At 42.2% G+C, this 26,247-nt stretch overlaps 1 protein-coding gene across 2 annotated transcripts in view; it reads right to left on the bottom strand.

Moving 5' to 3' along the window:
* LOC308307055 (cadherin-10-like) overlaps nt 1-26,247 on the bottom strand; it is a gene marked incomplete at both ends in the record, with an annotated part of 41,244 nt that overhangs the window by 796 nt on the left and 14,201 nt on the right. Inside the window, 9 exons of one of the 2 annotated variants that reach the window (XM_080752161.1) lie at nt 2,909-3,160; nt 4,258-4,366; nt 4,497-4,618; nt 5,010-5,197; nt 8,471-8,724; nt 9,393-9,574; nt 9,869-10,036; nt 11,369-11,488; nt 17,939-18,233. In XM_080752161.1, coding sequence (XP_080608287.1) covers nt 2,909-3,160; nt 4,258-4,366; nt 4,497-4,618; nt 5,010-5,197; nt 8,471-8,724; nt 9,393-9,574; nt 9,869-10,036; nt 11,369-11,488; nt 17,939-18,233 — 1,690 coding nt within the window. The remainder of the gene's footprint in view (nt 1-2,908; nt 3,161-4,257; nt 4,367-4,496; nt 4,619-5,009; nt 5,198-8,470; nt 8,725-9,392; nt 9,575-9,868; nt 10,037-11,368; nt 11,489-17,938; nt 18,234-26,247) is intronic. The other variant, XM_080752162.1, reaches the window with a different exon arrangement.

Here is a 26,247-nt window from a genome sequence, read left to right as displayed (position 1 = left end):
CTATCAGTGATAAATCCCCAGCAATGCCTCAAGCGTTTATCTCCTCTTATTATAGATTCAGCAACACTCAATTGCTATACAAAGGACGTTGGAATAACCCCCCCAGACACAGACGATCCGTGCAAGTTCATAATTCTCCCGGAAGAAGTAATCATTCGGTACAGCTAAAAGCCCTGCTTCACTCATCCACTGCACCCCCCCAGCCCCACCACCACCTCCGCACTATCTTTCCTTCCTCGTTTTTCCTCTTAGCAGGTTCAGGGAGCTGTCTTGCTTGTCTCCAACCATGTGGTTGATTACCTTCACTTTTAGGGTGGAGGAGCGTTTTTTTTTTTTTTTTTCTTGAGGGGCTCCACTTTTCAACACTTCCAATTGTTCCTACGACACAGGAAGCTCCACAATGAGTCAAAATATAATGCAACGAAAGAAATGAGAGATCGGAAGAATGCTTGGCGCTCGCATGTCAGGGATATACCGGTAGGTGGGAAGACATGTCATAGCAGTTCAAGCTAGAAAAGCTGTTGGATAATGAGCAGATGTCAGGATATTTCGCTTCAGAGGAGAGCAAAAAGGGGTTTCAACCTTCAACGTGCTCAATCTGAACACAATTAAATCTCTACAGCCACCTGACAGGAGACTGACAGGGAGTTATAGAACAGGGATATGCTCAGTGCGTGCGGTTAAGTCTGTCAGTCAGGGGCGTCACAAGGGCGGGGAAAAGCCTTCGTTATTTTATACTTGAAAAATAGCAGATCTACAAGCTCACAGCGTGGCACCGAGTGCCGCGCTGCGAGCTTGTAGATCTGCTATTCTTGAAAAGTCGTGAAAATTGCAAATCTTTGAATATACTGTATGTATTTTTTAAGCGAGCATTTGTAACTAAAAATTTGCTTCTGGGGGGTCCCTGGAACGAAATATTTTGAGATGGGGGGTCCGTTGCCAAATACATATCATTTTGGTGGTCCTTCACATGAAATAGTTTGAGCACCATTGACATAGAAACAGGTTTTTTCAAAAAACCTTCAAAGACAAAACCTTCAAATAGCAGATCTACAAGCTCGCTGCGAGCTTGTAGATCAGCTATTGTAGCTTGTAGATTAGCTTGTAGATTAGCTATTTTTCAAAAGTTAAAGCACAAAATAACACAGTGAATCCTTGTACCCAGGGCCCAGAATTTGGCGCAACACCCCTGCTGTCAGTGCCAATGCTCGCATTGCGGATTTCTGAGGGAGGGTACGGGTTGAGTGAGAGCCAGAGAACATGGAAGAATTGAAAGGAACATATGTTTGATTGTGTGCAACATGCACAGGGGAAGAGGCTGCCCATGTAGACACGTAATCTTGCGTAGCCAGACATATCAGAGTACTCCCCTACCAATACATCAGGGATAAAACTCATTAATGCAAGACAATGATTACTGATTTTCCCTCAGTAAAGGAATACTGCATCTATCTGTGTTTTTCATTATTTGGTCGATTGAGGCCTCACAGTGACCCTCAAATAAAAGCCATATAATTCAACTTGTTGCCTGTAAACGGTGTGAATTCTGCATAATTCACACCATTCCACTTATTTCCTCGCCCGAAGAGGCACACTCAATCATGAGGCGCATCACGTGTCTAGTCCCGTATCGCCTCCGTCCTCACTGCCTGACACACTAGAGCCATTGCTTCTCATTGTGGGGTCCTGCAGGAGGTTCATACAGGGCATACATGGGCAACTGGCGGCCCGGGGGCCACATGCGGCCCCCCACCTTCAATTAGTGCAGCCCACAGGTTAATATCGGAATACTGATACATTATTGATTCATTATTTTCTCCCAAGGGGGTGGTTACAAAAAGATCCAAACCTATAACCAATCGGAGTAGTGCAAAGGTGATACGCCCGCCCTACATTTGCATACTGGGCTCTGGTTGGTTTCTCACGACCTAAAGCGTGCTCTACATTTGCATACTAGGCCCCTGAATAACAAAAGTACAATATTTTGATCCGAGATGTAGAGGAGTAGAAGTATTAAGTATTGGAAATATTAATAAGTAAAGTACAAATACCTTAACTCTTTTACCGCTTTGGACGTTCCCGTTCGCCCCATTTTTCATGGCGGCGCGATGCCAATTGTACGTTCTTTAGCTTGTTCTTTTGTACCTTGTTTTGATGTCTGTAAACTGATGAGGGGTCGCGCGGGTGTGTACAGTAGAAGCATCTCCTGTAATCCTGCTTTGAAATCTCCACCTCACGTAAACATCAATAATGTCCAAATTCACTTCTTGGCTAGCTAGCTGTCGTTCTATTGCTCTGATGCGTCTCTGCGACCTGAATGTATGGAAGCTGCAGCGGCCCATTTCACATTAATTCTTGCCTGAGGCTGCCCTCTACTGCTAGTATGACCAAAGTGCACTATGTAATGAGGGGAAAAAAAAAGATCTTTGTCTATAACCTCGCAAAGGTAAGCTGCTTTTGCTGGCACAAGACCCAATAAATACATAATAACATCTGGCAGTAAAACTGTTAATATAGTAATTAAGTACAATGCTTGAGTAAATGTTAATTCGTTACTTTACACCACTGTGTGACAGTGCTGTTCACTGACTACGCTTCAACATTCAACACCACTGTCCAACTTTGTAAAGCTCTGGTGATCCTGGACTTCCCTACATGCAGTACATATATACTGTAACCACAACACACTATACCAAGTAAACAGACAATACACACACAACCATAATACACATATAACCCATGCACGCGCTCACAAACACACACACACACACACACACACGCACGCACGCACGCACGCACGCACGCACGCACGCACGCACGCACGCACGCACGCACGCACGCACGCACGCACACACACACACACACACACACACACACACACACACACACACAGGGCATGTCGACTCACTGAGCAGTATGATGACACAGAGCAGGATGGCCACCAGGGCTCCGGTGATCAGCCCGTCTGAAAAGGGCAGGACTTCAGAGTTGCACGACTGCATGTTGCCGCGGCTGTCGCAGGAACACACGCGCACCACCAGCGTGCTGGTGCTGCTCTGGATGGGGTAGTCGTTGTCCGAGATGACCACGGGCAGGAGGTACACGCTGCTCTCTCTCCGGCTGAACCCGCCCCTTCTCGTCAGGATGTTGGCGGTGTTATCTGCCAGTGGAGACATACGGGAGGAAGGCCACTTTTAGGACGTCTAGAAGGCAATAAAGTGTGCAAAACTGTCCTGAGTGGTGTTCATCAATGTGTTCTATCCTATCCACGCACGGACACCACGTTATGTAGAGGCAGCAGTTATAAACTTGCCCAGCAATGCCTGGGTTATTGTGCTGACATGTCGAACATAAATTGAGTTCATCTGACAGGAAAAAGAATGTGCGGCAGTACTGTAGCACACATGCCGTGACACTGGTTCTTGATCAATGGCCGAATCTATAGACCTTTTTTCCAGCCACACACACGGGTGCTGCTTGACACCGCAGTTATGGTTGGCACTCTGAGAATTTTGTCAAGATGTGGAGTGGTTTTATTTTAGGATTATATCTGTCGTGGCTAATTCCCCTAATGATCCCCTGATGGAAAAGTGTAAGGGTGGAACTCACTGTAGAGTAGCCTATCCATGTGAGAGGGTGATTATTCATGGTTCCATGGAACCTCAGTAGGTTGGCATTCATGTTGATCAAATCAGTAATAATACACCATGCAATGACACCTCCTGTTCCCAGAAGGCCTGGTCTCATCCTTTAATTGCTGTAACTGCTTGCACACAATAATTTGCTTTAATACATCTGTGTAAACATGTGAAGTGTCAATAAACTTTATAACTTTATTTCATTAATATACCTTAGAGTTGTTGTGTGGAAATAAGAAAAAATGTCCCCCCCTTCTATGTTGCCTAGAACTGGAGGATTATTGTGGGGTCATGTGATCAGTGACATCATGAAGATGTACTCTTTGGCTTGCAGAGTCTTCATGATGTCACTGATCAGTGATCACGTGACCCCACAATCAATCCTCCAGTTCTAGGCAACACAGAAGGGGGGATGAGTGGTATTCCCCTTTAAGTTGAACTACAGTTGATTTATTTTACACTTATAGCGTTCACCCTATCTTGACCCTGGTTAGCGATGTTTATTTCACTGGCACCGATAATGATAATTAAATGATATACTGTATAATTACGCATATTTTCCTCCCACAATGTAACATTGTGCCAGATGATACAGCATGTTTTTAAAAGCACATTGTACCTTCTCTGTCTTCAACGGTGAAGTTTGGGTTGGTGGAGCTGATACTGAAGACAAACTTGTGTCCAACGAGGGGCTCATCCGTGTCGACTGCACTTATCGTCTGAATTAACTGTGAGAAGAATTAGGAACTGTTCAAATGGTCATTCATGCGTTGTTTCCCACACAACTTCAAGTTTCACTTACTTTATGTCAATTCAGCCAATATATTTATTGATTATGAGATGTTGACTTTAAATCACCTGTCCTGCTTTGACGTTCTCACAGACAAATGTGTCGTAGGACATTGCGAATTCTGGTGCGTTATCGTTGACATCCAGCACTTTGATGAATACTGGCACTCGAGTCGTCTGCCGTGGGTTATCTGAAACAGAAATATACAGTATAACAACGTTTGCACGTATGCACGCGCACGCACACACACACACACACACACACACACACACACACACACACACACACACACACACACACACACACACACACACACACACACACACACACACCAGCAATAAGTACAATAATTCATGTGTTAAATATTGTCTCCTGTATTCAAAACAAAATCTTGGGTCAATGCAAATTCAAATGAGTATCACTGCTAGTGATTATAATGCAATATAATCACGAGCATTATAGATAATATTTAAGAGATAAAATCGCACAATCACATATCCATGCTAATACTGACAAGATAGTATCGCACAATCACACACATACTGCCAGAGGTCTAATTGCTTGTAGGTGAAGCTAGATATTAAGCAGATAGAGATCATATAAAATGAGGCAGAATATAAAAGAACAATTACTTATTTCCGTGGCGACCACAGAGATGTTGTGCCATTTGGACATTTCTCTGTCCAGTGCTTTCAGCGTGGTGATGGTGCCGTTGGCGGAGTCGATGTTAAACAGCCTCTCCAGATCTGTATGGCGGTCAATGGAGTATCTAAACAAAATGAGCAGGAGGGGTGGTGGGTGCCGTGTTTCTGGGACCTGTGCAAGGCATTTGATATGGTCAATCACTCCCACTTCTCTATTAAGTTGTCTAAAATAAAGCTCTCTGTTGATTTACTTCATTCGATTCAGTCCTATACCTACTTGATTGCTCTCAGTGTTTTGGATAAAAGATTTATAGATGTATATCGTCGTTGTCGAGCGGAAACCTCATATCTCCAAGTTTAAAATGTGTACGTTCTTTCGTAAAGTACAGCCCTGCTTCTTCATACAAGGCGGTCGCACACAAGTAGTGAAAACAGCCGATCTACAAGCACACAACGCCTCGCAGCATGTTTAAATCATTTTTAAAATGATGAATGCAAAACGAACGGTTTTGGACATACAGGGTTTTCACCCGACAGAGACGATATATAGAATATCATCTGTTAGTGCCTAAACGCGCATTTTGGCCCCGCCCCCTCCACTCCAGACAATCCTTCCTCTGAGCGGAGAGCAGCGTGACGTCATTTTTGGCCACTAGGTAGTGGCCAATTTCCCCCAGAATGCACCTGGATTAGCTACATGCTTCAAAACGCCACTGAGCACTTGCATTGAAATGACTAGAAGCTGGGCCGCCCTTCGGGCGGCCCAGCGTCTAGTCGGCGACCTGGCCAACTCGGAACAATGTAAATAGGGAATGAATGCCCCGCCCTTTAATGCAAACCCCATTATACCTGTTTTCATAGGACCCGTTTTGACCATTTGTCTGCCTGTGTCCATTTATGCCCATATATGGAGATATCTGTATCTGTCTGTCTGTCGGTGTCCATTTTATGTCCATATATGGAGATCACTGCAGTTATAGTTCTGGGTCCATTTTATGCCCATATATGCCCATATATGGAGATATCTGTCTATCTGCGTCCATTTTATGCCCATATATGGAGATCTCTGTATCTGTCTGTCTGTGTCCCTTTTATGCCCGTATATGGAGATCTTTGTGATTCTGCATCCATTGTATGCCCATATATGCCATATATGGAGATATCTGTTTATCTGCGTCCATTTTATGCCCATATATGAGATTTCTGTCGCTTTTTCAAACAGATGGTCAAAACGGGTCCTATGACAACAGGTATAATGGGGTTTGCATTAAAGGGGGAACCGGCACTGTGTCTGCAACACAGTCGGAGGCACAGACAGATACAGAGATCTCCATAATGGGAATAAAGGGACACAGACAAACAGATGGAGGAGGAGACAAACTTAATGCAAACCCCATTATACCTGTTGTCATAGGACCCGTTTTGACCATCTGTTTGCCTGTGTCCATTTATGCCCATATATGGAGATATCTGTATCTGTCTGTCTGCGTCCACTTTATGCCCATATATGGAGATCTTTGACCATCTGTTTGCCTGTGTCCATTTATGCCCATATATGGAGATATCTGTATTTGTCTGTCTGCATCCATTTTATGCCCATATATGGAGATCTATGCAGACACAGTGCCAGTTCCGGAAAATCCTGAAGTCAGACATCAGAATCCGAACCTTTCGTGCTGGTTCCAGAAAATCGTGTATCGGGTCGGGTCGGGTCGAGGCCGAGCACTGCACTACCTGCTGCGGTGGGGAACGCACGTGCCGAATTTGAAATAGGGAATGAATGCCCCACCCTTTAATGCAAACCCCATGAATGCCCCACCCTTTAATGCAAACCCCAATATACCTGTCATAGGACCCGTTTTGACCATCTGTTTGTCTTTGTCCACTTATGCCCATATATGAAGATCTCTGCACACACAGTACCGGTTGCAGAAAACTCTGATGTCAGACTTTATGCCCATATCTGGAGAACGCGCGTGCCGGTGGGAAGAAGGGTTCTCGAGATACGCGGATTACATACATACATACACATTCACAGAGATTTTGTGTTGACTCATGTGGCGTACGTGATGTCAGAGCCTTTTATGAAGTGATGTCACAATGACTCAGCGCTTGCGCCGATTTCCTCCGGAACAGCCTGATGTCAACAATCAGCTCCGGATAAGGAGATTCCGAACGTTTCGCGCCGGTTTCGGAAAACCGCGAGTCGGTCGTGGGGGCGGGGCCGGTCCGCTCTCTATTTTATATATACTCTATGGTGGTATAGCTCTGCATTGACAGGCAGGCTCCATATGTGAGGAATGTCGACACCAATTAGACTTTTTCACTTTGACTTTGCGCCGTGACACAAGAGAGGTCTTTCATTAATTCCCTGATTCCCTGACTGCATAGGAGTAGCTCTTGAAAGTAAAACATTAAAGAAGAGTACTTTTTATGGAAATTGTGATAGCAGAAGAGAGTATAGTTATGGCTCTGCATACAAAGAAAGACTCTGTTAAATGTGGATTTTAGTGGTGTTTAACTGGTAGAAGCTTGGGTTGTAGCTACGTGGGTGAGATAATAATCCATATTATGTGAGGAATGTCGACACAGAGCACGCACCATTGATCGTGGCAAATTAGACTTTTTCACTTTGACTTTGCGCCGTGACACAAGAGAGGTCTTACATTAATTCTGGGAAAAACAAACAGTGTCTGTATTTACAAAGCAGAATCTCCAGGAGGGACACCATGAATAATTTGTTTCCATGGTGACACACACGGCCATGCTGATGGGTTAGATTTGGCCAAGTGTGCCCAGCTCACACTCACTCTCCCCTAATAGAGGACACTTTGCATCTAATGTTTAGTTGCCATGTTTTTTATTATTGATTCCAGTGCCATGGTAATTAAAACCGTCCGCTTTACCAGGATAAATCCTCACACATACTCCCTTGATGACAAAACGTTTACTAAACACACCATGTAGTATGTTTGTTAAATTTGAGTGCTGAAATGGCAGAACAGAATACACTACAAAATAGCTGAGAGGAGGATTAGTTTGACGTCACGGTGGTAAGTCTCCCATGACATTTAAGCTTGAGTTCAGGCAAATTATTCTACATGTTAAGGGTTTAATGACTAATGTTTGATGAGTGGTACTCCCCTGCGTACGTGCTCTGTTAGCTCAGTGGTAAGAATCTCAGTTCATGTTGCCCTGCATCATGTTTATTCATACACCCTTTCCAGAGATATGACCCCTGGTGAGGAATTAACTCAAGGTCGAGGATTATTGCAAATAAAGTTCAAACGAAAGAAAACCTCTCGAATGGATTTCTTTTGTGTTTGAGTCCAATTTGTTGCCGATCCCACAGACGGCACCCTGTCAACTCCGTTAAGAAGGATTTGCGTGTGACTCACTTCACCGATTGGTTGGCAGCGTCAGGGTCCCACGCCGACACAACGCCCACGAAGCTGCCGGCCGCCGTGTCCTCGTGCACGTCGATGATGTAGGGGTTCCTGGTGAAGACGGGCGGCTCGTCCACGTCCTCCACCGTCACCCGCAGCGTGGCGTGGTCCTTGAACTGCACCCCCTGGAGGTACCGCGAGTCCAGGTACGTGTTTCTCACTTCCACCTTGAACTCGTAGTCCCTCTTGGTCTCATAATCCAGCAGCTGAAAGATGAAAAGAGCCGCGGGCCGGAGGAATCGAGGTTGTAGACGTTAACAAGAACAACAAAAAACAGGCCTACGGCCCTTTTTTATTATTGAAGACTAGTTGTACAGCACCTTCATCTAACCTTCTGTCAACCTGATAAAATAATTGTAAAATCCAAACGATGATCAGGAACAGTGATATCGAGGATCTAATACAAAAAAAAAGCTATTAAGGCAGAGTGTATTCCCTGACTGCACAGGAGTAGCTGTTGAAAGTAAAACATTAAAGAAGAGTACTTTTTATGGAAATTGTGATAGCAGAAGAGAGAAATGTGGTATAGTTATGGCTCTACATACAAAGAAAGACTGTTAAATGTGGATTTTAGTGATGTTGAACTGGTAGAAGCTTGGGTTGTAACTAGGTGGGTGAGATAATAAAAAAATATTGACAGTCATCTTTGCGCCATGAGTTTAAACAAACAAAATGACTTTAGATGCTGTTTCTATTTGAATCCTAATAAAATTAATTAATGGATCTAAACCGTTTTCTTTCTTAAGCTTCACTTGTGTCAGATTGAAATTGGTGAATATTGATTTAATTATCAATTCATTTTTTGATTGATTGATTGATTGATTGATCGATTATTTGAATGATTTCCAGTATTTAAAGTGATTTGTTCGTTTACCTTTTTAACAGTGATGACCCCCTCTTGCGTGGCCTGGTCTGTGATGATGTTGAACATATCATGACCACCAACAATGCGGTAGTCCATCTCAACGTTGCGCCCAATATCTGGGTCGTCTGCTTTGATCCGGCCAATCGTGTCGCCGATTTCCTTGGACTCCATCACAGTCATACGAAAGGAATCTGCAGATGAATTAATCAAAGTTTTGATCTCTGCCTGTGTGTGCACTTGCATATTCACACACAAATATACAAATATATGCTGTTCGACAGTGTATATTTGTGCGCTTGCTTGGTTCATGCATGTGTATGCCGTAGAAGCACAATTTGTCTGAAACACATTCAGGTCTCACGTAAAAAAATAAAAAATAATAATAATATTTTGAGAGAGAAAGAGAGAGAGAAAGAGAGAGAGAGAGAGAGAGAGAGAGAGAGAGTACATGTGGAAAAGGAGACAGTAGTATGATAGTATCTTACGGTTGGCGAAGCGCGGCGGGCTGTCGTTGACGTCCGACAGAGTGATGCTGACCGTGGTGGTCCCTGAGAGCCCCCCCATCTGTCCAGCCATGTCTTTAGCCTGGATCACAACCTGGTAGTTCTCCTTCACCTCCCTGTCCATGCCGGGCAGGGCCGTCTTGATCAAACCTGAGGAGAACATTTAGTCGCACAAATTATTCATAGTCAAGACAAGTTTGTTTGCGTAGTGTGTGTGTGCGCATGTCTGTCTGTCTGTGTGACATTTATACCTCTGTCATTGTACTGAGATCATAGATGACAGAGGTCATAAACTGTAGACTGGCCTCCTGGGACTGTCTGACATCAGTTATTGCGCTACTCTTAAACAAAATACAAGACACGGTACACCTTGTCTTGTACACGCCTAACCTGGCATGGCCAGACTAATATATGCAATGGTAGATTGAGGCTAGTACACGTCCTAATATTGTCACGTGTGTGGATCTCTGATCATGTCCATGTTTTGGGCAAGGTTGCAGCCGGATTTGACCGTCATTGACTTCCATTATAAATAACTAAATAATGAAAGTTAACAATTGAACAAAAATCCCAATATATGTAGTATTGAGGCGTGTATCTTCGCTAGACCAGGGTTCAGATAAGACCCACCCGGCTGAACCTTCTGATTGGCTGAACCGGAGTTAGGGAGCGCTCCGTTGTATCCACTTGGACCGCGCAGAGGTGCCGAAAGTCGGGGGGATGAAGATTTACTATTCTGTCCATATTGTCACATAATTCAGTAACGGCGCTGAGTCGGCTCATGCGATCGTCGCAATACTCGACACGGCGACTCGCTTGCTACCGCTCGCTCGGTGGTGTCTCACGTGGCTCATGGTTGCCTGAGACGGCGTGCCTCCGTCATCTCCACCGAAAACAAACGCTCCTTTACTGAACCCTGGTCCATCCAGGAATCACGCAATATGGAGTGCTGCTTACTGGCAGTGTGCACATTTTCCACTGATCAATCCAGCAGTTTGCAAGATTAGCCCCAAACTAACAAACTCAAGGCTACTCTCACAGACCCTCTTGTAGAGTTTTTTTTTCCTTTTTTTTTTCCTCTTTTTAACTGAAGAGCATAGTTAGATAAATTGTATTGCCCTATTTTGTCTGATTCTCGTTGTCAGAACAAGCAAAGAGGTCCTGTGGACATCAGAATTGGACATTCAGAAGTTGTCAGAAAGATATGTCATAGAAACTTTCATTCTGCACCCTCCGGGGACCCAAATTGGACGTTCAAAAAATACCAATAAAATACGTCTTTTAGACGTCTCATTGCACAGTTGGAATGGTCACTTAGCCGTACCAGTTTCATGCATGGTTTGTGGGTGATACTGTAGCCATGTAGCGTATCGGTTCCATGTATTTTTGGTGGGTGATAGCTTACGAATAGTATCATATGTAGCCTATGTTTGGTGCTGGATGATAGCTTATCAGTTTAATGTCTGGTGGGCGATAGCTTACCAGTTTCGGAATCCACAGAGAAATAGGGCTGTCCCTGCAGGATGCTGTAAACAAGTAGGGCACTGTTCCCGTACGTTTGATCGTCAGCATCAGTGGCCGTCACCGTGGCAACAGACGTACCTGTCAAATAACAAAGTAGACAAAATCAACTCACGTTAAAAGGCATTGTTGATAACTAGCTAAATGCATTAATTATTATTATTTATTTAATTAAATGTTTGACTCGGTTTGATTAACCCATCAAGACCAGACCATAATATTCTATTGTTGAATAGACAAAGTTTTAAATAATGGTTAAAGTGGTTCAACGGAAAGGGAAGTCTGGGGTTCTTCGCAGAAAATGCTACCTCTACAACCCGACATGGCCGTTGAAGATGTATGAATGAACATGTATGTATGTATGTATGTATGCATGCATGCATGTACGTACGTATGTACGTATGTACGTATGTACGCATGCATGCATGCATGCATGTATGTATGTATGTATGTACGTACCGGTATGTATGTATGTATGTATGTATGCACGTATGCACGTATGTATGTATGTATGCATGTATGCATGTATGTATGTATGTATGTATATATATATGTATGTATGTATGTATGTATGTACTGTATGTATGGATGTGTATGGATGTACGTATGAAGGTGTATGTATGTATGTATGTATGTATGTATGTATGTATGTATGTATGTATGTATGTATGTATGTATGTATGTATGTATGTATGTATGTATGTATGTATGTATGTATGTATGTATGTATGTATGTGCATGGATGGATGGATGGATGGATGGACCGTGGATCTGTGATTATGAATTCACAAAATGTGAAAAATATACATCCAAAATAATATATTCACAAAATATTCAGGGTTTTTTGGTGTCTTCTCACTGGTGATAGAACTAATATTTTATATTTGACAGAATATACATATACATACTCACTCACTCACTCACTCACTCACTCTGCGGCTGCCTGCCTGCCTGCCTGCCTGTCTGGTTGTATTATTATTACAGTAGAGAATCGTCTCCTTTGGTCTTCCACTGGAATACTGAGCAGTTGTGCTTTTGTTTGTGTTGAAGATCAGCATGCAGAAACAAGTATGGAATGGAACCCTAGCAGCGGACCTCAACAAACACAAAGTATATCGGGTGCCTCACTGCATGCCTTTATTACAACCAGACAGACTAAAGTAAACTAAGTAAAAGTAAAAATAAAAAAAGCATATACAGTACATGTTAGTGTACTGTATGTATAGCCACAGCATACACAATTATATCTACTCTCACTTTTATTGTATTTATTTTTTCTTCTTTTTTTTTAAACACTTTAGTTAATCCACACAACAAGCCTCTCCAATAATAATACCACAAATTGCCAATACTGTCCTTGGCATTGTGAGGGCCCTCTGCTGTGTCCTGTGGGGGCAGAATGTCTCCATGCATACTAATGAACGCCTGAACATCTGTCCCACTTTGTCCCTGCACTGACACCATAAAAGAGGAGCCGGCTTCATGGCTGGCTTGCTTGACTGCACACTCTTCCAACAAATATAAGGCGCACACACACACACACGCACGCACGCACGCACGCTATCGACACACACACACACACACACACACACACACACACACACACACACACACACACACACACACACACACACACACACACACACACACAGTTGCCACACAACAGTGCAGTGCCGTAGGCAAACAGACATTGCTACCATGACCAGCAATACAATGAATTTGATTGCATACTTGAACATGCATTTCAGAGTGCAATGTTGATCTGTGTTCTACTGACCAAGAGGCTTGCACATCAACTTTCCCCACAGACCACTAAATAAATACAACCAGGTTGTGTGTAGCATGTATATGTGTTATGAGATTGAGATCTGAGTTAACATCCACTGTGTTCACAAATGGAGTGGGTAGCGTTTCTTTAATGCACCCATGGTGAGTGTTACATTCAGCTTTTAGTTTGTCTCTGACAAAACCACATGATTTATCATGTCTTTCCCAACCAGCAGGCAATTAGTTTAAGTTAACAATTGCTTGTGTCCAACCTGTCTTTTGCATTAGGTCTACTGCAGCAAAAACAGACATTTCCTTTTCATTTGGGTTTGCACATACGTGTAGTAGACTGAAAATGTATTTGATTTGATTATTTTACTGAAACTTGCTAAAACGGCCTCTTATGCTATTCTTTTGGTTAAGAGTATTGTATTTTAATGTTTTATTTTGGTCTAACTATTTTGAGCTATTTTCGTTATTTGTGAAACATTTTGGGTCCATTTAAAACAGTTTGACATGTTTCTTTATTACTTTACATCATTACAGTGATCTGCAATTCTGTGATAGACTAGTATGTTGTGAAGAATCTGCTATCGATTGTGCTGGTCTGCCCATTCCTGTAGAGGGCGTGCGCTGGTGTTTCCCCTTCAGTACACATTGGCTGTGTCTGAAATGCGGAACATGTTCCCTACTCCCTAACCCTAAATGAGGGATCCAGATGTAGTGGACTATTGTAGTGCGCATTTCGGACACTACTCCGTCGCCATCTGGTTGCGTCATCGCTGTCACACAGTTAAAACGCTCAGAGCACTGGCTTTTGGAGCAATAGATAATAGCCGATCTACAAGCTCTCAACACGGCACAAAGCGACGTGTTGTGAGCTTGTAGATCAACTCCCCAATGTTTATTGATGATGCCTATTTAGTGCATTTATTTTGAAGAGTCATTTTGGGGAATGCATGGTAGGGTTGTACGGTTTTTCGGTGTTTCGGTTTGATACGGTGTTATAAAATGTTGACGGTCTCGTAAGCCAAAACCGAAAATCGTCACGTGACATGTGCGCCTCTGCCGTGTTTACGGAAGCAGCAGAAATCACTCCTGAAGGAGGAGACACCATAGACACAGAGATAATAGTAGCAGCTGGACTGGAGGGAGACCTGGTCTCTAAAGAAATGCACAAGGCTTAGCTTGAAGCTAAACACGGTGGATCTACAAGCTCACAACACGTCGCACGGTCGACGAGCCACAAGCTTGTAGATCAGCTATTTTTGTATGCCTCTGACTCTCGTCTCCTCCAAGGCTAAAGGAACGGGGCTAAAGCGCTAGCATGCTAACGATTTAGCCACGTTCCTTCAGGAGGAAAAACAACAACAAACGTAGGCTAAAAGTAACAATTATGTAACGTCAGTGAATCGATGCAGAACGGCACGCGGCTGTATGCAAGCAAATTGTCTTATATTAATCTAAAAACTTTTAAGAAGTCTTCTACTCCATCAGTGTTTACTATGCAAAAAAAAAAGCTAAGGTATGGCAACATGACTGGTGTCTTGCATGCGCGCCCTCGCGCGTGTGCAAGACACCAGTCAGGTTGCCATACCTTAGCAACGGGCACGATTACAGTACATTTTATTATTTCCCCCTGTAGCCAAGGGTATGGCAGCTGCCATAGCTTGCCATACCCAATTGACACCTCTGACCCAGTACACACCCAGTAAACTGCCTCAGCGTTTGTCAATCTGTGGGTCGAGACCCCAGAGAGGTCCCAAAATGATTTTGGGTGGTCCCCAAATGATTAACTTAATGTGCAACATTGTTTTCTCACTCAACTGTAAACAAAACAACAATAATATAATAAAATAATAGCTACCTATATTATCCCGGGGGGGAAATTCAGATATCGCAGCCCAACCCAGCTGCTTTTTTTTTTACATACAGTGTAGTGACAACGTAAGGACTTTTTTAACCTATGACAAATTAAATTGACTTGGGCTATTTACAATTTATTTTAGTATAGCCCAATAGTATTTACTGCATTTTTGTGGGTAACTTTTGTATCTGCTTTATAAATAAAGCACTTTTATTTTTTTTAATTTTTATTTTTTTTATGACGTTAACTCAGTCGGTGCCATATTTAAAGTGGGATGACCTCTTATATTGCCGGTTCGCCAACAAAGGGTTAAAAAAATAGTGTGCACGCTGGCGCACACATTCGTGCACAGATCATGCACTATGCATGTGCATGCTTTTCACAGCTTTCAAACAAAAAAATCCGCTTGGAAATCCGTTCAGGCATTCAGGAGAAAGGAGCCCTTATGTTTTCTTCAAATGTAAACAAACATGGCTGCCATGTTTGAAAGATGGGGTTGGTATGGGGGTTAAACATGCAATTTCGCGATCGCGATCATGCCTAGTACACTGTTGGAGGTCCAAACATTTTTTTTTCAAAACATTTTTTTTCAAAATTTTTATTTTTTTTATTTTTATTATTAAAAAAAAAAAGACGTTCAGAAGACGTCTGGCAGGGAGGTCCATAGTGAAAAAGACGTTTTAAAGACGTTTTTATCATAGAAACATATTTTTTGGCAGGGTATGAGTTAAAATCTATAAGATTGTAAAACCGTGTAAAACCGTGTACCAGGGTTTTGGGGTGGGCCTAAACCGAGGTTAAGAAAAAATGGAAACCGTACAACCCTAATGCATGGTAATAGTGATGTTTCAGTATACAAGGTGCCTTGTCTATTGCTATTATGATGATGCTACAGTTACTGACTGAATGGCACCTTATTGAATTCATTGTGATGTCAAAGGAAACTGCCGCTCTGACATCACGCTCTGGCTTCACTGTGATGTCACACTAAAAGAATCCCTTTTATGCCCATAGAGTTCCCTGATGTTATCAATATTAAGCCTATGTCTACAAGGACTTCATATGGGAATGCCCATTATGGAGGGCACATAGGCCACATACCACACTAACAGAATCCATATATGGCCAAGACAGATGGCCAAGACAGCCCATATCTTCTACAGACAGGGATCTACATGTATGATGCAGATGTAGACATTATAGGACTTTCACATAACGAATAGTAAGCATGTTTGGGCTCTCACCGCATATATCTCTATATACAGTACATGGATCTCCATATATAGGTACCAGGGGGGATATACATCACTGGCCAGATGGCCAAGACATTGCGCTCGCCCTGAGGCGTCTTACATAGTAGTAGTAGGAGGAGGAGTGTGTAGTTTAAACTTTAACCGATATCAGTGCAGAGTGGAAGAGTCACAGAATTTTACAGTTTGTAAGATGACTTAGACCATTTGGAGGAGTAGGTTAGCTTATTATTCATTTAACTTGGCCTCATACTTTATGCTAATATGATTCAAAGGATCCAAGAATATCCATCATCGATGTGTTATGAATTCCAAACAGGGCCAGTGCTATTTTAGGTTTTTAATTACGAATATAATTATGCTTTGTGTTGCCTCTTATTACACCCATGTTTATTTGCAGTTTTATAATTGGGAGAACTTTTTTTTGCTTGACTGGATTGCTAAATAGGCTCCAAATCATATGAACTGGAACACAGGTTGACAAAGCCTTACTTTTAATGACTTACGGACAAAGTAAACTTTACTGTTGCATACACAATTTATTTTTGGCATATGTGTTGTGATTGTGAATGCCCAGTGAGCCTGACCAAACAAACCACAGGGCTCGAAATGTGCCTAAAATGTAATCTGTGCGACCTAAAATTATAATTGGGAGCACCCGTGCGACTACAAATTATTGCTCTGATGCGACCAAAACGTCCGGTCGAGTGGACCAAAACGAGCACTCCCTGCCACCGGAGAAAACAAACGTGCCGTATTGCCGTCTTGTAGCGTGTTGGTTTACTTATTATAACGGTGCAGACAGTGAGGGAGGGCTGCAATGATATTATATGACCGGTTATAATAATAATAGGCTAATGGCAGAGCACTAATTATAGTAATTCTCGTTGTGTCTAATAAACAATGTTGTTGTCTATCGACACGTGCGTGCATTACACACATTACAATTACACATGCCTTCTGCTAGTGTTTGAGGCACGCACAAAGTCACAAAGACGCACTTTCCCTATTATAGTGGAGGAACGTTTTTATCTCAGTTTGGGGCAAACATGTAGCGTGGTGTGTTTGCAACCGTAGGTCGCAGTTAACTATGAAAACCAGCACATCTTGTCCGCATATCTCTGTAGGTTACGCCTGACACTATGGGTTTGTCGCTCTAACATCACGCTATGGCTTTCACTGTAATGGCACGCTAACAGAATCCCTTTTATGCCCATATGGAGTTCCCTGATGTCATCAATAATTGAGCCCATATCTAACAGGACTTCATATGGGAATGCCCATATATGGAGGCCACATCGGCCACATTCTACACTAACAGAATCCATATATGGCCAAGACAGATGGCCAAGACAGCCCATATATTTTACAGAAAGGGATCTACAGACAAGGATCTCCATGTATGGGCATAAAAGGGACTTTCACATAACGAATAACTGAGTAAGCATGTTTGGGCTCTCACAGCATATCTCCATAATACAGTACATGGATCTCCATATATGTACCCATATATGAGGCGTCTTACTAGTGATATAGACTTTACCATATGGGCTCATTGGGCTGTATTCAGACAAAATACATTTGCTGCACCCAGCACCACCTCCATTGCCATTTGCAGAATGCCCCTCCTTGCAGGATCTCACTTACCAACTTCAGACATCTCAGGAACACTGGCAAAGTAGATTTCCTTCTCAAACTTTGGCTCATTGTCGTTGATATCATGGATTTTGATGTTGAACTCTGTGTCTGGTTCCAGATCCATATTGGTGTTCCTGTCCACAACCTTGGCGTGGAGCGTGTACATGGCTTTTTCCTCCCGGTCCAGCCGCTTGGTGGCGTGAATGTCTCCTGACTTCTCATCAATCAGGAACAGGGTGCCCGCCCCTTCCCCTGTGAGGATGTACTTCACGTTGCCACCGCCTCTGTCCATGTTGGAGTGTAGCTGAAAAACAATGAGTAAAGGGATGATCAGATAACGGTGGGCTGCACATTAAAATAAATAATCAATTGATCATTATTCACTCGATGGCCATTTTGCTCTATTCCATACCTTCATACCTTTAATTTTAGCAGCATGCTGTGGTTGTTTCCTTCCTTATTATATACTAGTAAGGCACCTCAGGGCGACAAGCGCGCCATGTCTTGGCCATCTGGCCAGTGATGTATATCGGACCAGTTACCCATATATGGAGACCCCTGGTGCCCATATATGGAGATCTGTGTACTGTATATGGAGATATGCTGTGAGAGCCCAAACATGCTTACTCAGTTATTCGTTCTGACGTCTATGACATCTGACATCATACATCCCTTTTATGCCCATACATGAGATGGCTGTAGAACCAGCCACACAGATACACTATATGGGCTGTCTTGGCCATCTGTCTTGGCCATAGGATTCTGTTTGTGTGTTATGTGGCCGATGTGGCCTCCATATATGGGCATTCCCATGTGAAGTCCTGTTAGATATGGGCTTAATATTGATGACATCAGGGAACTCCATATATGGGCATAAAAGGGATCATGTTATTGGTTCCCCTGACATCACGGTGAAGTCAGAGCATGATGTCAGAGCGGCAAACCCATTCTGTTAGAGGGGTTCCCCTGACATCACAGTGACGTCAGAGCATGATGTCAGAGCGGAAAACCCATAGACTGTACAAAAGTGTACACGTCCGTCCGTCCGTCCGGACGGAGTCAGCATGTGCCTTTTCACATACTAATCTGCGACCTTCAGTCGCAATAATACTTTGGCAGGCTAAAGGGGCATGGCTTTAGGGGAAAGGGGGCGTGGCTTTAAAAAAAAAAAAAAGCACAGGCCAAAGAAATGCAAAACACACATTCATAGATCTCACAGAACGAAATTCGCTACATCTCTGAAACAGTGCTCAGAGGAATTGCATAATAATACTGCAGTCTTTTATTGTCCTTACTTGCGCCTATATAAAATATGAGGCGCAAGTACTGCGTTCAGTTGAAGGTTTTTGTCTGTGGCACATATTGGAACACTGAAGTATATTATATATAATACTTAAATATAATATATATATATATATTATTGCGACCGTAGGTCGCACTTACTACAGAAAGCTCCACCAGGTGTCCGTGCGTCAGTCAGTCCGTCACACGTCAGACGTCACACTTTTGCCCTGCTCATATCTCCGCAACCGTTGCCCCGATCCATGCCAGATTTTGCACACACACTCCTTACCTGCCAAACTACAACCTCCAAGGACCCCCGGAGTTCCAGGGACCCACAGGTCCCTGGGGGACCCCCAGGTGTAAAAAAAAATACCAAATGTGCAAAAATGACCAAATGACCACCCCCACGGGGCATTCCCGGGGACCACCCACTCCTGCTACTCCAGAACAGATGCAAAAGTGGTGGCGCCCCCAGTGGAGGACCCCCTCCACTGCAGCTCACATAAAATGCCCTAACTCGGCCTAGGAGCGTCCGGGAGAGCCGGGGCCGGTACCTATTCGTCCGCCAAGGCAACGCGGAGACTTCTGAAGCCAGAGCCATATATACACACATATACACCTGGAGAGGTACTTTCCAAATCTATCCAGACAACCTCTTCGGGTATATATCATCTTTAGAATATACTGTATATATATATATATTAGGGCTGGGATGCGATTAAAAATTTTAATCTAATTAATTACAGGCTCTGTGATTAATTAATCGCAATTAATCGCATTTTAATCGCACATCGATATTTGACCTGAGAAGCATTTTTTTCAAGTAAAACACATTTTGTTGTACGAGTGAATCAACAAGTGAGTTTTTTTAATCTAAATTTCACATCCACTGGGCCAAGCAAAGCGCTCTGATCGGCTACTTCTCCCATTGCGTTTGTTGTCTCTTCTTGGTTGGTGCATCGCTATGATCAGTATGCCCGAAACTGAAGGTTCTGTGGTGCAAAAACTAAGTGCGATTAAAATGCGTTAATTTTTTTAATCGCGTTAATTTTCTGTAATTAATTAATCGCAATTAATCAGTTAAAGTCCCAGCCTTAATATATATATATATATACCTTCAACCTTCAGTTGAAGGTTTTTGTCTGTGGCACACATTGGAACACTGAAGTATATTATATATAATACTTAAATATAATATATATATATATATATATATATATATATTATATATAATATATAATATATATAATACGTAAAACTTGGACATTGAGGTATATACTGTGTATATATATATATATATATATATACCTGGAGAGATACTTTCCAAATATATATGGATATATATACTTGGAGAGATAGTCTCCATACATATATCCAGACAACCTCTTCGAGTATATATCCTCTTTAGGATATACTGTATATACATATATATATATATATATATATATCCAGACAGACAACCTCTCCAAGTATATATCCTCTCCAAGATATAATGTGTGTATATATAATATATATATATATATATATATATATATATATATATATATATATCTATACTATAATTTTGCGAATGTCTGAGTGAGTGTCTGTCTGTCTGTCTGTCTGTCACAGCGTTTCTCCTCAGTGGCTGGAGCAATTGATCTGAAATCGCATCACCATTAGCATATGAACACACCTGACATAACTGTGAAGCCCGTTTGTCACTTTCACAAATCATATGCTGTATATTAGCATTTTTATGGTGTAACTACTATCTATTCTGCATCTAGCATGAGGCATATCTATTCTGCATCTAGCATGGGGCAACATGTTTAACCAGCTCTGTGTGTGTGTGTGTGTGTGTGTGTGTGTGTGTGTGTGTGTGTGTGTGTGTGGGGGGGGGGGGGGGGGAGAGGGGGGGGGGGTGTTGGCTGGCCCTCTTTCAGATGTTGTCATGTAGATCGGTACACAGTATCTCTGTAGCCTTTAAACGAAACGGGTATTTCTTACATTGATGCTCCTACATATTATCATGCAAGCACCAGAAAGTTACTTTCCATCCCTCATATACTGTGTGCACAGTGCACACCCCATAACCCACACACTGCACATCATTTCGGAGCTCATATCTTTGAACGGGTAAGGACTAGTATATATATATATATATATATATATATATATCCAGACAACCTCTCCAGGTATATATCTTCTTCATATCATAGAGAGGATATATATATATATAGGTGCAGGATATATAGTATCTCTCTCTCTCTCTCTGTATATATATATATATATATATATATACACAGTATATTCTAAAGAGGATATATACCCGAAGAGGTTGTCTAGATAGATTTGGAAAGTATCTCTCCAGGTATATATGTGTGTATATATGGCTCTGGCTTCAGAAATATATATATATATATATATATATATATATATATATATATATATATATATATATATATATATATATATAGTATATCCTATATAGGCACAAAAGTAGTGAAAATAGCTGATTGATGAATGAAAAAACATTAGCGTGAAACATTTAAAGAAAGAATGCCTTGATAAAAAGCGCAAGTTTGCTCCTCGTTAGAGGTGCAGTCTTGTTTTTATTGTTTTCCCTTAGGGACAATCTACTCCACTTGCATGGTTATGTGAGACAGACAGCTAGGTGAGAGACATCGTACAGTAGGGGAGAGATATGAGTGCTCTGTTGGGACTATCCTAAAGTTAGCTGAAAGAAATATGAGATTCTATAAAGCAGGCCTAAACTACGCCCTATATTTACTACAGCAGCTACGGAAACTTTATTCAGAGGCAGATTTGTTGTTTTGAAGTTCATGCTGAAAGAGATATAGCAACATCTCAGAACAAGTCAGAATACTTCACTTGTTTCAAAGTAATGTAAGTTTTCAATGGAAACAACTTTTATGATTTGAGTATCTGCTCCCAAAGTAATGTTCTACGATGAATGAATGAATGAATAAATTAATCAATCAATCAATCAATCAATCAATTAATTAATCAATCAATTAATCAATCAATTAATCAATCGATCGAACGATCAATCAATGTATAATCACTTCTACAATCTAGTATAGCCCTGGGGGTATCCGGTCAACTAAGTATAGGGTTTAAGTAGGAGGGTATACTAAGTCGGTTACGGTTTATATGAACTCATAATCACACATGCATTTGCTCGCACAGTTAGAGGGAGGGCGAGTGCCAAAGTGCCGCCGTTTTCAAAGTGCCGCCGTTTTCGGCCGAACGCTAGTATATTCTGCCGAATATAGCAGCGGCCGGCCGAATATACTAGCACTTTGGCACTCGCCCTTACTGCACAGATACTGCACAGATACTGCACGCGCACACACACACACACACACACACACACACACACACACACACACACACACACACACACACACACACACACACACACACACATACGCGCACACGCACACGCTCACGCTCACACAATCAAACTGCTCACAAGAAAATCCCCCACTTGTTCGAACAGTAACAACATAACAGTGATGGATAGATAGCAAAGCAGGCTAGCGCGATCAGTTCATAAAATCTGAAAATCGGTAAATAAACACTGTTAATGCAGCCAAGCAAGTGTATACAGATAAGTCAGATAAGATGAGCACTGAGCAGCTCTGCTCTATCTAGCTGTTTACCCCAAGAATTGTAAATGTTTTATTCCAAAGGCTTTGTTTGTGTATTTTTGTAAACCTTTTGCTACCTGGAATGTATCTGTTCATTAATCCCAAGAGTAGGCCGCTACATAAGTCTATGCACCAAATCAATGCAAATGTCACATAATAGGCTACTCACTCACTCAAGTGATGACTCAAGTGTGTTCAAGCTGTTAGTGTCGATGTTTGACATTTGACGGTGTCACTTGCAGAGAACAGAACAGTGGTTCACTGCACAGAGTTGAATTTGGCTAACACGCTCCATTGGTGAGCATGACATGTGCAAAACGAGTCACCTATGACTCATCCATCTCCAAAGAGTGGATGCAAGTATCACAATTTACTGAGAGAACAAGTGCACACTCGAGTTAAGCTCTTTACTGTAGCCTACAGTGGTCAGTTCTGTCTGCATATACATTTAGAGTGATATTTTGTGGGTTACATTTAGGGACAGGGTAATGCAAATCAGTACCTTATTAATATTAATGCTGGCGCACTACATAGAAGCAAATTATTTTTGCCACAATCCCGAAGAGCGATGACAACAGTCACACATTGGGATGAAAGATAGAAACGTGACAGCATGTGTAGTGCGACCTAGAAACGTGCCCTCAACTTTTGGCATTACGGGTGGCACCAGGATGTAGTGGTCAAAGTTACTCCAGCCGTACAATCAAAGGACACAGGTTATCAGCAGAAGCCAACGGGTGTCCTGTTGAAGTGACTCGGAGAAACACACTGACTTTACAGGTTGTTTTGCGTGAACATGCTGATGTTTTTTAACCAGGACAAGTGATGAGTATTCGAACAGTGGTTCTCAACCTTTTCAGGCCACGACCCCCAAAATAATCATATTTTAACTGGGTTAGGGTTACATTTTCTATATAACATGGTTCTATTGTGAAAATAGCTGATCTACATGCTCACAATCCCTCGCGTTGCGAGGCGTTGTGAGCATGTAGATCGGCTATTTTCACAATTTCACAATTTGGCGAATGTTTGATTTGTGATTCAAAAAGTCCTTAAATTGTCAGATACATATACCCTCTATACACTTAAACTTTATGCTGGTTTGTTTACTGTCGAATGAGAAAACAATGTTGCACATTAAAGGACAACTTTCGTTTTTTACAACAAGGGTTCATATTTTAGATTGTAATTAAAGAATATAAAAGATGGAGTTCCGGGTTGCTGGCGAGGAGGAAGGACATGCACGCGTGAGCTCCGCGGGTATTCCTCAACAGATAACTTTATTTTGAGAATTTATGACCAAAACCACCTTTCCTAACTTTGATAAGTATTAATACTACGCACTAGTGCTACTAATGGTGCATGATTACGACCTTAGAAGCAAGAAAGACACTTTACCGTCGCCGGCTGTACCAACAACCAACGCCACGGCCACGGCCACGCCACAAACTGTTAGCATGGCTGGAGCCCAGCAGGGAGATGCCCTCACGCTGGATGCGGTGCTAAAGGCTATTCGAGAGAGTAAAGAGGACACGGCAAAACACATTGGGCCTCATTCATCAATCTGGTCTTAAATAGGGTGTATTTTTTTCCTTAAATTTCATCTTAAATTTCAGTAAGTCCAAACGTCAGTCAAATTCATCAAGCAGTGTGTATATCCCATTTTGTGCTTATCCACAGGTGTATGGTAGAGAGCATGACTAAGCACTTTATGGTCACCAGAGTATCAAGTTACAGAGGAGGGGGTAGGGGGAGGGGAGCTGAGCGGAGGAGAGAGAGAGAGAGAGAGAGAGAGTACAGTACAGTACAGTACAGTACAGTACAGTACAGTACAGCAAGGTACAGTAGAGTACAGCAAAGTACAGTACAATACGGTACAGTCAGGTACAGTAGAGTACAGCAGAGTACAGTAAGGTACAGTAAAGTACAGTACAGTACAGTAAGGCAAAGTACAGTAAGGTAGGGTACGGTACAGCCGAAGGGCCGCAAACCTCTAGTTTGGTTACAAACTCAGTGGCAGCTAATCCACGACTGAATATGTAATTATTTGACAATTGACATATTATTTTATTTTTGTGTTGGCACATGTTGGGCAGAATGGACTAATAAATATTTTATTTGATGTTTGGCACAATTTAAAATTGATTTAGCATGAAGAAAAAAGCATTCTAAATATAAGCAAAGATTTACACCATGGTCAGAGGTGGTGTATTTTCCATCGTATTTCCAGCACAAATCCAAGACCAAAATACAATGATGAATTTGACCCCCAACTTGAGAATCATCCTAAATGCCGGTAAGAACAAAATATGATCGTATTTTTGGTCTTAAGTGCTTGATGAATGAGGCCCATTGACTCTAAGATGGCTGGAATTCAGTCTTCACTGAATAAAATCGAATCTGCGCTCTCAACCCTCGGCGACCAGGTTACAGAAATGGAGGGCCGCGTGTCTGCTAATGAGGACAACATCAAAGAAACTACCGCGGCGGTCGAAAAAGTTGATAAGGAGCTGCAAGCATTGATGGATAAAGTGGACTCTTTGGAGAACAGAAGCAGGCGAAATAATATAAAATTATTTTTTTTGCCACATCAATGTGAGGGCAATGACGCGGTTGCATTTCTGGAGCGGGTCCTGCCACAGATTCTTGGCTGCCCTCCGTCCACTACCTTCCCCATTGAAAGGGCCCATCGCCTGGGTAGACTGGATGCTGATCGCACGGGCAGAAGCGGAGGAAAACCACCACGAGTCATGATTGCAAAGTTGCTCAACGGCAGGGACAAGGAAACAATCATGCGCCTGGCCAGGGAAAAGAAGGACATCTACTACGAGAAGACGAGGATACAAATTCATCCTGATCGGTCACAGGCTCTTCAACGTCGCGTCGATGGCTACAGAGATGTCAAGAAGAAATTAACCGACAGAGAAGCCACTTGTTCTATCCACTTCCCTTCCAAATTAAGGGTAAAATACAGAGGTTCTATTAAGTGGTTCACCAGCCCTGAGGCTGCTGCAGAGTTTGTGAAAGAAATTGACGACGCTACTACTCCTGTTGTTGAATAACACTTTTTCACAAGCGGCCATGTGCACCTAAAGGAGAAACGGTATGTGAGACTGATCTCCTCTCTCCCGGGATATTTTGACTTTTTTCTAAAGACCCTTTCTTTGAACTGCTGAGACCTTCTATTCGCTGTTTTTTATTTTCTACTTTCTTTTTGTTGTTGTCATTAATCATTACTTCTTGGTACACTTTCTTTGTGAAGAAGAGTTAAAAGTGATTAGAACGCAGATACACAAATAGAGTAAATAATTATGGTTCAAAGGATGCTTACATTCCAACCACCGTTTTTCTTTTGTTTTTTTCCTCCTTCCTCATCTA

This window comes from Nannobrachium achirus, assembly GCF_963921795.1.
Source record: "Nannobrachium achirus genome assembly, chromosome: 21".
NCBI classification, from domain to species: Eukaryota; Metazoa; Chordata; class Actinopteri; order Myctophiformes; family Myctophidae; genus Nannobrachium; species Nannobrachium achirus.
The sequence above is the reverse complement of the archived record's forward strand: the minus strand, read 5'-3'. Positions and strand labels throughout refer to the sequence as shown.